General features: G+C 41.2%; 1 protein-coding gene across 5 annotated transcripts in view; it reads left to right on the plus strand.

Annotated features, from left to right (window-relative positions):
- The window catches only part of ZFAND6 (zinc finger AN1-type containing 6), a 64,921-nt gene extending 50,723 nt beyond the window's left edge, over positions 1 to 14,198 (plus strand). For 4 of the 5 annotated variants that reach the window (XM_055326138.1, XM_055326140.1, XM_055326136.1 and 1 more), the window contains 4 exons: positions 72 to 180; positions 1,041 to 1,141; positions 10,919 to 11,032; positions 13,268 to 14,198. In XM_055326138.1, coding sequence (XP_055182113.1) covers positions 72 to 180; positions 1,041 to 1,141; positions 10,919 to 11,032; positions 13,268 to 13,416 — 473 coding nt within the window. In that variant the 3' untranslated portion in view covers positions 13,417 to 14,198. The remainder of the gene's footprint in view (positions 1 to 71; positions 181 to 1,040; positions 1,142 to 10,918; positions 11,033 to 13,267) is intronic. The other variant, XM_055326141.1, reaches the window with a different exon arrangement.
- The last annotated feature ends 852 nt before the right edge of the window (positions 14,199 to 15,050 follow it).

Raw genomic sequence — 15,050 nt, forward strand, 5'->3', positions numbered from 1 at the left:
TCTCTGTTTAGATCAGGTGTTGGGATTCCCAGAGCACAATGTCCCTAATGCGAAATGTGCTTCTGTTGCAGCAGCTTCTGTCAGTACTCTGTCTGAATCTTTACCCGTCCAGTGCACAGACGGCAGTGTCGCGGATGCTCAGTTACCACTAGACTCCACGTCTGCATCTGTGCAGCCAAGGTAAGATGTGGGCTCTGAGTGCTGCTTGTGAAGCTAGTGAAGAATAAAGCACATGTTCTCTATTTGATCAGGTCTGTGAGGAAAACTGGGTCCAGTCCCTTTAGGGTTAACCTGCCCAAAGCTATGTCTATCTCATTACTGACCAACTGACCTGTTAGAAGAGGCTTCTTGTTGTGTTTGCATTGGGAAGCAGTTGGGAAGGTGTCTTTAAGTTCCCATTTCTTTTGAGACAGCCTTTCCTTTATTTCTCCCGGTAACATGTCCCAGCCCTGAAGTCCTTCTGAATTCAGACACTGGGTTCTCCTAACCATGGCCTGTCCCTGCAGGGGCCCTGCCTATGACTCTCCGCTCCCTCCCTGGCATGGCGCCCCCAATTCAGGCCATGCAAGAGCTTTCCATTCTCACTGTGAAGTCCCGCCAGATAGAAGCCTGAAAACGCAGAAGTACTTGATTCGCCTGCAGTCTGCCGTTAGGAGACAAGGATGACATTTCTACTCGATAGTTTCTTTCCCCAGTTTGTGATGGGAGATGCCTAGTTCTGCTGCACCAGCACATACTTTACAGTATTATACCCGGACTCCTGACTCTGTACCAGGCGTGACTGCACTGGTGTTCATGTGCTGAATTCATGCACAGAGACCACTCGCTATTGCTCTTATTTTTAAAAGCCATGAATTTCTGGTCCAAACTGGTCTCTGAGTTCATGGCCTATGGTTCATGCAGAGGTTAGAAAACAGTATCTCTGTGTTCTCTCTTGTAATGATGTACTTAGATATGTTGAACTTGTACTTATTACATCACTTTAATTACTGCTCCTACATGAGATCATTTTTCAAATCTACATATTTTTGCTTTTCTAGCCCTGTATCAAATCAGTCACTTTTATCAGAATCTGTAGCATCTTCCCAAGTGGACAGTACATCTGTGGACAAAGCAGTACCTGAAACAGAAGACCTGCAAGGTTTGCATATGAGCTAGCATACTTTTGTCGTTCATTTAACAGTTGAGGATTATAGGCCAGGCAGTAACCTAGGTGCATATTTTTTTTTAATTGACTGCCTAAAATATATTTTTACATTTATTGTTATGAGCAGAATATTTTATATCTCAAGTATTTAATTGAAGTGTTGGGAGCCATTTCCCACTGATCTATAATTATGTCATCAACATAAATGTAGAAAATTGTAAATGTATTTAGTTTGAGAACTATAAGTGAATGAGTAGTGGTATTACAATATACTGTTCTCTTTTACTGTTATTTTTACCAGCTTAACCTAAGTATTATTTCCCCTGCAAGCAACTATAGCTGCAGCCTAAGAGGAATCTCTTGGGTTGTTTTGTTTTGTTTTGTTTTTGTTTTGTTTTTTAAATATTTTATTTATTCATGAGCAACACAAAGAGAAAGGCAGAAACGTAGGCAGAGCGAGAAGCAGGTTCCTTGTGGGGAGCCCAGTGTGGGACTCAGTCCTCGGATCGCAGGAACATGCCCTGAGCCGAAGGCAGATGCTCAACCACTGAGCCACCCAGGAGCCCAAATCTCTTGTTTTTTGACTCAGATTGTCAGAGAGACTGACTTGACTGGTGGTCGCCCATCTCTCAGTATCTGTGGCCACGAGCATAGCCATCACGTTCAGTTTCCCATTTTCACAGCATGGTGCCTCTAGTTATTGCCCACACTCTTTATATCCCCATTACGTGGATTAGAATGATGTAGAAGGGTTTTAAAATGTGTATGAAGGCTTTCTGGATAGGCAAAGATGATAGACATTGTGGAGGCTGGTAGATAGTGCATGTATGTGTGGAGACAATGGCTCACTGAAGGAGGACACTTGGGAAAGGTAAGCCCATGGCTGAGCCTGCGGCATGATTTAGAGAAGATGCCCAGACCAGTGAGAACTTCCATCAAACATAGTGTTCATGTGGTAGTAACAGAGAAGTTTGCTGAAGTTTAAATGTGGCTGAGCTGGCTGTTTCCTTTGCTCTGAGTTTATGCCCAGCAAATGATTAGCATAATTTGCCTATTCATAGATGTTGTAGAGCGTCTGGCCAACATCAATATTGTCTTCCATGCAGCATAAATATTATTTTAAGTTAATGAATAAATATTATAATTGAATAAATTTTACTTTTTAGTTAAATAGAAAAATATAAGGAAAGGCAGAAATAGAAAAATCCCTAAGATTTTGTTAATCCATGGGACGTGAGGAATAGGAGAAGGGTAGTAAGGCTTTTTGGTTTTGTGATGGTGGCAGTGGCCAGCAGCTATAGATGGGGTGCTGAAAGAGGTGGTGTGGCCAAACAGGATGTGCATAAAGTTGGGCGTGATCGCATTTCAGAACTAGCTCCATTGGAGGTTGTAGGTAAGTAATTGGTATTCAAATATGTGAGGAGTATTAATGTCTGAGATTTGGGAGTCCTTGGCACATGTTGAGAAATGAGGGCTGGGACACCTGGGTGGCTCAGCAGTTGGGCGTCTGCCTTCAGCCCAGGGCGTGATCCTGGGGTCCCAGGATCGTGTCCTGCATCGGGATCCCCGCATGGAGCCTGCTTCTCTCTCTGCCTGTGTCTCTCTCTCTCTCTGTCTCTCATGAATTAATAAACTTGAAAGAAAGAAAGAAAAGAAAGAAAAAGAAAGAAAGAAAGAAAGAAAGAAAGAAGAAAGAAAGAAAAAAAGAAAGAGAAAGAAAAAGAAAAAAAGAAAAAGAAAAAAGAGAAAAAAAAAGAAAGAAAAGAAAAAGAAAGAGAAAGAAAGAGAGAAAGGGAAAGAAAAAGAAAGAAAGAAAGAAAAGAAAGAAAGAGAAAAGTGAGGGCTGAGATTAGGAGGAGCAAGTTGGAAAATGAGTCAGCAAAGGAAGGAGGAGTCATCTGGGTCCTGGTTAATTCCAGCCCACAGGTGCCCAGGTCGGAGTGTTTCTAGAAGCAAGGGTTGCTTAGCAGTTTAGGAAAAGAGCTAAGTAAGGAACAGTGAAAACAGGCTGCTAATAATCATGAAGATGTTATATCTCACAATGGAACAAATTTCAGAATGTTGGTAATGAACAGAACAGATGCGGCTTAAGGATCTGGTAGCAGTTGTTTCGCAAGTCTGACAAAGGATGAAGAGAGGTTGGTGAAAGATCATTGTGTAAAGTGCCTTTATACCACTCATGGTTAATGGATGACAACAGCCCTGAGAACAGGAATGGAGAAGGTGGTCTTGAAGCCATAGCAGGAGAAATCGAGGGTTTTGGAAATTACACTCCTTTTTCCACGTACAATTTCAATGACTTTTGTGGTTAAACCAGTATTAACTTGTAAGTACCTGTCTTTACAACTTAGCATTCCGTATTTTAACATTGCAGAATCTTTGAAATATCAAATATAAGTTTCATCTGAGTTTGAGAGGATTCATTTTTCAGTATGTAAAATTCTCTAATAGCCTAGTTTTTAAAAAGGTCTTGCTTATTCTGTTGAATTAAAAGTGTCTTCTTTCATTATAAACATGTTTCTCCTGCTATCCAAAAGTAGAGTATTTCTGTGAAACCTTTTGTAAACCAAAATGGTGTAAAGAAGCAATTACCATTTCATAAAAGCGAAAATTCTCTTTGGATATCTTTCAGTCAGCAAAAAAGGTACTAATGTAGGTTTTTCATAAAAGTGAAGTGGCATATAGCAAACTCTCAGTAGCGGGGGAATTGAATGTGTGTGTGTGCCTTTATGAATACACATACACTCATAACGTAAACATACTTGTGATTTCTCTGTTGGATAGAAATAAATGCAGAGAATATTTTTTTTCCATCTATTTAGTGGATGGACAAAAATTGATAAAGAAGAAGTCTTGTACTCAAGTCCTGTGGTCATTTGAGCTAGAACTGGAACCCAGGCATCTGACTTGAGGCCAGTCTGTCTACTGGACAGTTGTAGCGCTCCCTAGACTGGGATGTGGGTACGTGCATTCCTGTTGACACATGAGGCCCCACCATTCATTCAGCATGGTGTCGTCTGGTTTGGTGACTGACCAATTATCTACTTTCTTCCATATTACTCCATTTGCATCCTTCAGGGAAATTTATTTAGATGGGAAGATCATCCCAGATGGAAGAGGGTACATGAGTAGCAGCTGTGCATCTAATCTAAGCCAGCGTCTTCTAACATTCTTTATTAGAGTTTTCAGATTAGTTTTCTTGAAACAGCTTTCTTCTCTGTAGGTATCCTGCTTATAATGAGGATATGTTGCTACCAGTTGGGTGGGACTGCTTTCATTTTGTCCTCATGGCTCTGAAGAATTTTTCTCCTCTTTGAATGAGAATTTAATGTATCATAGCATGTTTCTCATTTAATTTTTTTTATTTTAACCATTGGCAGTACCTATTGTCTCACTTAGGAATGTCAGATTTTCAGTTGACAGAAGCTAGCTTTAAAAACATTTTTTCAAGTGTTTTGGTACATTTCACATTATCATGCTGGATTGTCGTGCTGCGCATTATGCTTCGCTTCATTTAACTGCTCAGTCCCTCGGTTCCTGGACCTCAATAAAAAGAAGTGGAATTTGGATCAAAGGTTCTGTTTTCATACATTGACACCTCCACTTCTCTGAGCCGTATTTTTATCACTTTTAAAGGAGAATAAGTAATAGCCACATGCACCTTACAGGGTGCTCGAAGTCATTGAAATAACAGAAGTGAAGTGGGCTTTGTTACACGTAAGAGAGGATTGTGAAGCTTCCCAACAGTAGCACGAGGTGATGAAGCACAGGGCTGAGCCCTTCATCAGTGACACATTCTAGGAGGACTTGAGTTCCTGTCAGCACAGTGGATAGGAATGCCATCCAGAGTAACTTCGTGCACTAGACTTTCAGGCTCCAGCTTTCAGGGATCCTGACTTCATGCAGACTTGAGTGGACAACTCAGTGGCTCAGAACAATCTGAGAGGAATAGTCCCATTAGACTAATTTGAGAAAGCTGCCTGGATTAAAAAATCAAAGATTTCTTCTGATTTTAAAAGCTGGGTGAGAATAGCCAAACAATCTTGAAAAAGTAGAACAGAGTTGGAGGAAGACTAACCATTCCCAGTCTCAGAACTGCCCACCAGCTGCAGTAGTTGAGACTTACAGACACAGGCATGAGGACACTAGGACACTCCTGTTGATGGTGGGGCTAGCACAGCATCCAGAAATATGCTCTGATGGTTGTAGGCAGTTGATGTTCAGCAAGTGTGCCAAGATCTTCCAGTAGGGGAGGAGTAGGCTTTAGCAGATGATGCTGGACAGTTGACAGAGTGAAGTTGGATCTCTGCCTCACCTTATACAGAAGTTTACTCCAGAATACCAGAACGTAGGAGCCAAGACTGTAAAACGTTTAAAAGAAAACAGGCATAAGTCTTAATGACCTTGGCTCAGGCATGCTTCCTTACGTGGGGTATCTGAAGCACAAGCCACCAGATTAAAACACACATTAAACCTATTACTTCAAGGGCCACCATCAAGACGGTGAAAAGGGGGCAGCCCGGGTGGCTCAGCGTAAAGTTTAGTACCTTCTTCAGCCCAGGGCTTGATCCTGGAGACCCAGGATCGAGTCCCACGTCAGGCTCCCTGCATGGAGCCTGCTTGTCCCTCTGCCTGTGTCTCTGCCTCTCTCTCTATGTCTCAAATGAATAAATAAATAAATAAAATCTTAATAAAGAGAAAAAAAAGATGGTGAAAAGGCAGGCCACAGAATAGGAAAATAACATTTGCCAGTGATATATCTGATTAAGATATAAAGAATGTTATAATTCAACAGTAGAAAGACCACAGTTTTAAAGGGCAAAGGATCTAAATCCAAAAAAGATATGCATATGGCCGAGTGTTAAGGAATGGAGAAATGAGAACCCTAATACATGCTTGTTGGGGGTGGAAAATGGTGCAGCCATCTTGGGAAACATTTGGGCAGTTACACATTTAATTCAGAAAGAGAGTTAACCCATATGAGTCAGAAATTCCATTCCTAAATTCCAGGGGACTGAAAACGTGTGTCCAAACAGAAACTTGTGTGAGAATGCTCATAGCAGCATTGTTCATAGTTACCAAAATGTGGAAGCAGCCCAGATGGCCATCAGCAGGTGACTGGATAAACGAGATGTTGCCTGTCCATACTGGGGTGTGTGCTCAGCTGTGAAAGGATTCCAGGTTCTGATACCTGCCACAGCAGGAGTGAACTCTGAAAACATGCAGAGTACATGCAGGTAGCAAGGCCACATGTTGTATGGTTCATTTATACAAAAGGTAAGTCTGGTGCAGAAGGCTCCCAGCCGGAGCAGAAACTGTGGGACAGGCATACAGGAGGACACATGCCATTGTGGGTGGTGGGAGCTGCGGGAGCAGCGCTTGCTGGAGGGGCCAGTTCAGCAAGTCGGTGTCAGAACTAAAGCCAAGGAGGTGGTTGAAAGCAAGTCATGGAAGATCCCTGAGGTATTGGTTCTAATAAGTGGTTAGGGGGAAGAGAGCCTCGTGAAGGAAGGCTGGTTGTTTTTTTTGTTTTTTTTTGTTTTTTAAAGATGGCCTGAAATTGTATTTTAAGAAGATTAATGTGACACTTCTTCGCCCCAAGATAGCTGCTGATAGAAATTGCTTTCCTGCACAGAGCTGCTCTGTCCAGAAAGGTGACCACACATCTTGGGTAGCTACTGAGCACTTGAAATGTGGCTTGTCTGACATTAAGATACTTTTTACTACATATTTGTTTGCTAGTTACACCAAGTATAACATACACACAAGTTTCAAAGACTGAGTATCAAAAAGATGAGAAATGTTAAATACCGATTACATTTTAAATGATGATATATGTTAACTTTGCCCTTCCTATACTTTTTAACACAGTAACTGGAAAATATAAAATTAAATCTATAGCTTGGTATATTTTTTTGGAGCCTGCTATACTATAAGACTTATTTTTCCCTGGAATATTTAAAATGTTCTCATTTTGTGAAGAATTTTTGAGCTAGGACCACAGATCATTTTGTCCAATCCCTCATTTTACATAAGTAAAGGACAGGGGAGGAAAATGAATGTTCTCCCAGTGGGTTATTGGGAAGGTGTGTGTTCATTCAGTGTTTGTTGAGCGGCTGCGCTATCAGCACTGGGTGGAAGTGGTGAGCAGAAGCCTCCCAGGAAGATGTGTGTGTGTGTGTCACTTCACGTGGGGATTGTGTCTGCTGTCAGACGACTCCAGGTGCCTATTAGTATTAGTATCATCACGCATATTAATATGCTCCCAGAGGTAATGCTAAATCATTTATATACTTTTATATTTGTGTGCTTTTTTTTTTTTTTTTAACAGGACCCAGAGCTGAGGGCCTTGTTCCTCCTGAATGGGACCCTCCACGTGGGTAGTTGAACTAATTTTACCTGCCCTGTGCTTGTGAAGTGTCAAGTTACTGGCCAGTACACTTTGTCTAGTTGGGATTCCCATTAAAGATTAAGTTTACTAAAAAAAAAAAAAAAAAAAAAAAGAAAAGAAAAAAAAATTAAGTTTACTTCCCAGGCCTCATGCCTAGGAGTCCCAAACAGCCCCTGAGGACCAACAGGTCACACGTAGGCAGCTGACCTTGTACACAGTTGCCATGTCACACTGAGAAACTGCCTGGTTCTGAGGACACTTGTTCTTTTTGGCATCAGGTGCAGTATGTGTACGGCTCTTTTAAAAGATGAATTGTTTCCTTTTCCATAAATAAGAGTCTGATAAGGCAGGCTTTGATTTTCAGTTTCACATACAAGAAAATGGGTCATTTTGGGGAATCCTAAGCCCTCACACAACACTAGATCATTTTCCCTATGAACTAATCCGGTGTATGTTTAAATTCAGGATGCCAGGGCAGCCCGGGTGGCTCAGTGGTTTAGCGCAGCCTTCAGCCCAGGGCCTCATCCTGGAGACCGGGGATGGAGTCCTACATCGGGATCCCTGCATGGAACCTGCTTCTCCCTCTGCCTGTGTCTCTGCCCCCCACCCTCTCTCTCTCATGAATAAGTAAATAAAATCTTAAAAAAAAAAAATACAGGCTGCCAGTCCCCTAACTAGTTTGAAACAAGTGAAGGTCATCTTAGTCTCATGGGATCATGGTGGACGGTGAGATCAGCCTCAGAAGATGGTCCTCATGCGTAAGCTCTCAGGCTGCCTGTGGATCCTTAACTCTAACGATAGTGCGTTTGCCATCGACAGGTTGTTGGAGCTGATACTATGAAATGTCTTCACAGAGATGTGTGTACGGAGTAGCATTTGTGTCTGTGGCAGGGAAACATGTTTTCACGCTCTGTCTCCAGATTCCAAAGGTTGTGCCTCAGCAAATTACCCCGTTTTGTTTAAAAAAAAGATTTCTTGGAATAGTGCTGTTATTGCTGTTAAAGCATTGTTCATATAACTTTATGTGAACATCACAGTTTCTTGGGAGACCAGGTTAGATTTTATGGCTTATAGATTTCAAAGGTAATAAACAGATTCTTTTCTGATACCAAGTTAAACTATTTTTGAGCACTTTACAAATAGTGGAACGTTATTTGATATGTTTTGGGGGCTGTGGGTAAACAAGACATTCAGACCCTATCCTCATGAGTTCACATTCTGAGGATACTTATTTATTAATACTGAAAGGCTTTATGTGTTCCATAGCCTGTTTTAAAACATTCATAAAATGTTTATATTTACAACTGTCTCCCATCTGGTTTCAGAATGTCTAGGTGGAATAATCAGTTATAGAATTGTTCATTCGTGCATATTTACTTGTTAGTTGGTAGTGTTTTGTCTTTGTCATATTTTGTTAAAACGGGAGGTAATGTAGTTAACATAGCAGTCTATAATCCATTACATCAGATGCTTGAGCATCTACTCTGTAGAATTCACTGTGCTAGAGATTCAGATAGGAAATAAGATATCATCTGTCCTTGGTGGGCTTACAGTGTAATTGGGGAAACTGGGGCACGTGACTCCAGTAAGTGAATAATTGAGGAATGCAGTTGAACAGGTTTTTGTGGCATGCCTGCCAAAGTGGTCTGGGATGTGAGGACAGGCACTGGTGGCAGGAGTGGAATGGACAAGCTCCTGCCCTGGAGAAGCTCACTGCTAAGCCAGGTTAAGACAAAGAGGCCATTATAATAGCATGGGCTATACTATTGGGGTACATAGGAAGAGCTTCCTATTCTAAGCTGTTGCATAGGGGATAGAGTGAAAGTTGATGGTATAAGCTTAAACAAGACAAGAGAGACAGTTCAATTAAGCCAGGTAAAGAGTGAGACAAGAGGGGCATGGGAAAGCATTCCACACAGAAAGGTTATTGACAGAAGCCTTTGTATGTTTGGAGAAACTGGCATTTCCTAAGGCTGGAGCAGGGAGTGTGGCTAGGCACGGGAGAAGAGTTTTGTTTTTTTTAATATATATATTTTTTCCAGGTGATTTTATTGTGTAAATGAGTTTGACAGGCCTCTGGGCTTTCTCCTGGAGGTGAGTCACACCGTCAGACTTGCACTCAGAGCAGGTGGCTGGAAGTAGCGTGTGTAGACTGCAGAAGCAGCTGTGCCCACAACACGAGCTGTGCCCAGGACTTGACAGAGCCTAGCAAGGGAGCCAAGGCTAATCTGTGAACCCTGCATTTCTCCAGAGCAAGGGGGGCTTGAGCTTCACATGCACAACGGAAGAGGTAGACCCAGGGTAGATGAGGAAGAGAAAGGCATCCCTTTGCATAGGTTATAAATGGTGTGAGCAGAGGGCTGGCTTCACAGTTGTTGAGTAGCAGGCTGCTCAGGACGGACTAGAGGGTGAGAGGGACACCTGGGTAGTTCAGCGGTTGAGTATCTACCTTTGGCTCAGGGCGTGATCCCAGTGTCCTGGGATGGAGTCCTGCTTTGGGCTCCCCACAGGGAGCCTGCTTCTCCCTCTGCCTGTATCTCTGCCTCTCTCTCTCTCTCTCTGTCTCTCATGAATAAAATAAACTCTTTAAAAAAAAAAAAAAGACTAGAAGGGTGAGAACTTGGCCGTGGAAAGTCACTGTTTGAGAGCAAGATGTACTGTGTGCTAGGTTATGCGCAGACTCTGGCGGCAGTGTGCAGGAGGGCCAGAGGGGTCACATTGGTTAGGGTTGACATACCGTGATTTGACTGAATCTTGCTGCAGCCAACCTTGGCCTTGCTACTTGTGTGCATCCATTTGTTATCCTAATTTTAATGTTCTGATAAATTTATCTTCTAACATTTTAGAGGTTTTATGTGAAACATTCTGGAAATTTGAAACATGGCATTCCGTCTAATCTTGGTTTCAGCTTTTTTTGTCCTTGTTCTCTGAGATATATACATAGTTCTGACCCCAATGATATTTCGACGTTGACACGTGGCTATTTTACTTACGCACTCCCTTAGAATACCCAGCTAGTATTTGTGTGTGTGTGCGCGCTTGTGCATGCGCAGGCACACACACACCTTTTATTGATCAAATACATAATTATTAGAAAAAGGGAATTCAGAGTGAGACATCAAGTCACTGCTTTAACATGTCAGTATACTAGATTTCCTGTGTGTGTATGCACAGATACGTAACATGTACATACATATAATGAAAGGGTGTGTATTATGTAATCCACTTTGTAACTTTATGTAAGTTTCTTTCCATGCTAACAGATTCCTCAGCTCTCCTCACAATAACAGATCAGTGAGGCTGGGGTAGGGGGACAACCACCACCCAGCATTAAAATCTTACTGAATAATTAAATTTTACCACCTTCCTGTTTTTGTCAGCTTCAGTATCAGATACGGCACAGCAGCCATCTGAAGAGCAAAGCAAGTCTCTTGAAAAACCAAAACAAAAAAAGAATCGCTGTTTCATGTGCAGGAAGAAAGTGGGACTTACTGGTAAGGACCTAAATCTAATGGTTTAAACTTAAGATTATATATTAAAATATGTATGGCTTACTGTTCTGGCTTCAATGGAGATCATTTTTGTTACTGTGAGAGTTAATACTGGATATGCTTCAGCGTCTGAATTTTCTTAAAGTAGCTTTAATTATATACCTGAAAGTGAAATGAATAGATTTACTTTTAAAAATTCATTCCAGCTGGGTTTAAGAGCATTAAACCCCAGGTTGGGTCAGTGTGGCAGTTGCTTTGAAAGATGTGGCTCCTGCCTTAGCATAGCCAGAAATTGCAGATGAGGGAGTGTTTAAATACCTGAGAGGTACTTTCTCTGTGTAGAATGGCTAATGGTGGTGGTGTGAGGGCTCAGTGAGTTAGCACTTGTGAGGTGTTAGCCCAGGGTCACCACACGACTGCAATGGAGGTGTTGACAACATTGTTACTAAGAGAGGAAGAGAAAAATATTTGAAACATTTCTTGGGTGTTTAGCAAACAAAATAGATGAAGTGCCATCAATAGATTACTTTGGGAGTTCAGGGATAGGTATCCTAATTAATTCATACAAAAGGGGAATAGAGGCCCATCATGGAAAGTATAATGGAGACAGTGTGTTTCAGCTGGATCTTGAAAGATGAGGAGGACTTAGAAATGATGAGAATAGGAGCATTTCACGCAGAAAGAATAGCTTGGACAAAAGATCAGAGAAAAGAAAGAATAGGGCCTGTTGAGGGTCCCAGATGGAGAGGCTGGCTGGCGACAGCACGCAACATGTGAAGAGGGGGTGTCAACTGCTGTGGCCAGACAGGCGCCTAGTGGAGGCTGCTGCTTTGGGCTGTGCTGAACGGTGAGAGCAGCCCCAGCTGGAAAGAATGGTCATTTATTATTTATTGTGTGCCAGGTGTTGTGCTGAATCCTCCACATAAAAATTTGAGGAGCTGAAGAGAGTAGATTAAGATTTTTGGTATGTCTTAGGAAGGTTTCTCTGGCCAAGGAATAGGGTTTAGCTAAGGTGGAAAGGGGAGGGGAGTTCAGATGTTTAAGATTGGCTCATACTTTGGCAAATGTGTTTGTTTAAAGAATACATGAGCAATGAGCCAATAAGATATTTTAAAATATACTTATTTAGTGTCAAATGTAGTCTTTTACATCTCAGAAACTCTCAAACTGCATGATGGGAAGGCTGAGACTTAGTAACTTTTGTCTTGTCCAACCTGTCTGGTGTTGCTGTTGCTTCATTTTCCATTTGTTATCATGAAGCTACGGAATGTTTCTAAAGCTAAAACAAAATGTGGTAAAGGAAGCTTACATCAGATGTCAGTATTTGAAATATTGATTCCTATGCTCCATTTCCAACGGTTCCATCATACCATAAAATCTTAATTTTAGGAAGTAGGACCTGTTTTATATAGACTATCCACACTCTCTTTTGGCTTCAACTCCTTGGGTATTTCCCTAAAATAAATATCATTTATTGCATGTTTACTAAATGTTAAGCGCTTAACACATTATTCCCTTAATCCCTAAAATAATTATTCCAAAATTATAGATGCAGAAACTGAGGCTCAGAGAAGCTAAGTAATTTGCCTACGTTAGTATAAGTAGATTTCTGCTTAGGCGCCGGACCCCAGCCCCTGCTTTTACTCAACCAGCAGGAGCAGCTCAGTCACCTCTGGCAGTCTTCCAGGGGAAGCCAGCATGGATACTGCAGTGGCACTTTTAGTGCTAAAACTGGGACAGTCCAGGGCAGAGTAGACATTGGGGTGACCTCTCCATTCACTAGAGGCCAGTGAAATAAATGGAATATAAAAAGAAAAATGAATTTGACTAGGAAGTTTCTTAACAGTTCTGCCAGAAGTTTCGTTATGCCTTTCTTAAATTTTAAGGTTGCTTATTATGACAGTGTGCTTATTTTCACATATGAGGAATGTCTTCCGTCCAGTGTAGCAGTCCTGATTTTGATAGGAAGTGATCCTGGCCACATCACAGGTGAAGAGACCTGAGCTCAGGGAAGTGGCTAGGATCTGTTGTGGTACAGACCTCTATTTGTAAGATAGGAACATGAAATGAAGCTATCAGCTAGTGAATTCTGAAAATGTTATTAGGTCCTGTAACTGTCTGGAATGATTCTTTAGATGGCTGTCCTAAATACATGATATTTTTAACATTAATGATACTAAGGAACTTAATAGTTCGACCTTCAGTCTGACTCACGTGTGTGTACTGATCCATTTGCAGGGTTTGAATGCCGGTGTGGAAATGTTTACTGTGGTGTACACCGTTACTCCGATGTACACAATTGCTCTTACAATTACAAAGCTGATGCTGCTGAGAAAATCAGAAAAGAAAATCCAGTAGTTGTTGGTGAAAAGATCCAGAAGATTTGAACTCCTGCTGGAATACAAAATCCTTTGACCATCTGCAAACTAAAAATTGACTTGAGGTTTTTTTTCCTAGTCATTGGGAATGTAGAGCACTGTATCTTGCATAGACCTTTTAATCATGCATGTCATCAGAAGAATAGATTTTTGTTTTTGTTTTGAAAATGACTCTGAACATTTATTTCCATTGCAGTTTCTGTGGCTGAAAAGACTTAAGTAAACTTTACAAGTATTATCGTTTTAAGATCATTTTAATTTTAGTTGAGTGCAGAGGGCTTTTATAACAAACGTGAAGAAATTTTGGAGGGCCGTGATTTTTCCAGTATTAAACATGCATGCGTTGATCTTGCAGTTTATTTTCTCATTGTGTGTGTACATAGCTTTTCTCTGCAGCACGACCTCTGTCGATGGCGCCCCTTGGGGCACAGCTACTTACCAGTCACTGAATGTACCTTCATCCTTACGGCTGCTTTGGGGTTTTCATTAACAAAGGTTCTACATATGTTAGCATATAGTTTCTTTGCACCCACTATTTATGTCTGAATCATTTGTCACAGGAGAGTGTGTGCTGATGAGATTCTAAGTTTGTGTGTTTTTAAATTTTTTTGAGCGAGGGAAGGAAAAGCTGTATGCATTTCATTGCCGACTGCAGGTTTCTTTCAGATTACGTTCATCGGTCTGTGTGTATACAATATGAAGAATGATCTGAAGTAATTGTGCTGTATTTATGTTTATCCACCAGTCTTTGATTAAATAAAAAGGAAAACCATAATTGTTCCCTTCTATTACTTTTTCTGTTATTCTTTCTGGTAGTTCATTTTGACTTTTGGTCCTTTAGTTTTCTACTATATTAGTTTTGTTCAAGTCCTGCTGCTGTTCCATGAACATCTCTTTGTGACCAATCTTAGGATAAATTTTAATCTTAGATTCCTTTGAGTTGGAGGTGTCAGCATTTCTTTAACACCACGAACTACTTTCTGTCACGTAGATTTCGACTTTTCTAGCTCTTTTCTACATCCCGTTGTGCTGAGTTAGCATCTGGTTAGGAGCTCCTTTTTCTGGTAGAATTCGAGAAAACCGAAAGGGCATAATTCAGACATGGCAGCTGGAGGATTGTAGATGAGAAAGACCATTTGTCCTGTGGTTTTCAAACTTATCTGGCAGCCAATCTTTTTTTTTTTTTAAACATGAAACATAAAACGGGTGAAAAGCAGTATCTTAAAATACAAATTCCTAGGCTTAAATTTGTTTACCACTACTTTTTTTTTTAAGCTTTGAGATTCATTTTTTTAATAAATTAATTTTTATTGGTGTTCAATTTACCAACATACAGAATAACACCCAGTGCTCATCCCGTCAAGTGTCCCCCTCAGTGCCCGTCACCCATTCACCCCCACCCCCCGCCCTCCTCCCCCTCCACCACCCCTAGTTCGTTTCCCAGAGTTAGGAGTCTTTATGTTCTGTCTCCCTTTCTGATATTTCCCACACATTTCTTCTCCCTTCCCTTATATTCCCTTTCACTATTATTCATATTCCCCAAATGAATGAGAACATACACTGTTTGTCTTTCTCCGATTGACTTACTTCACTCAGCATAATACCCTCCAGTTCCATCCACGTTGAAGCAAATGGTGGGTATT

Source organism: Nyctereutes procyonoides, unplaced genomic scaffold (genome assembly GCF_905146905.1).
Source record: "Nyctereutes procyonoides isolate TBG_1078 unplaced genomic scaffold, NYPRO_anot_genome, whole genome shotgun sequence".
Taxonomy (NCBI): Eukaryota; Metazoa; Chordata; class Mammalia; order Carnivora; family Canidae; genus Nyctereutes; species Nyctereutes procyonoides.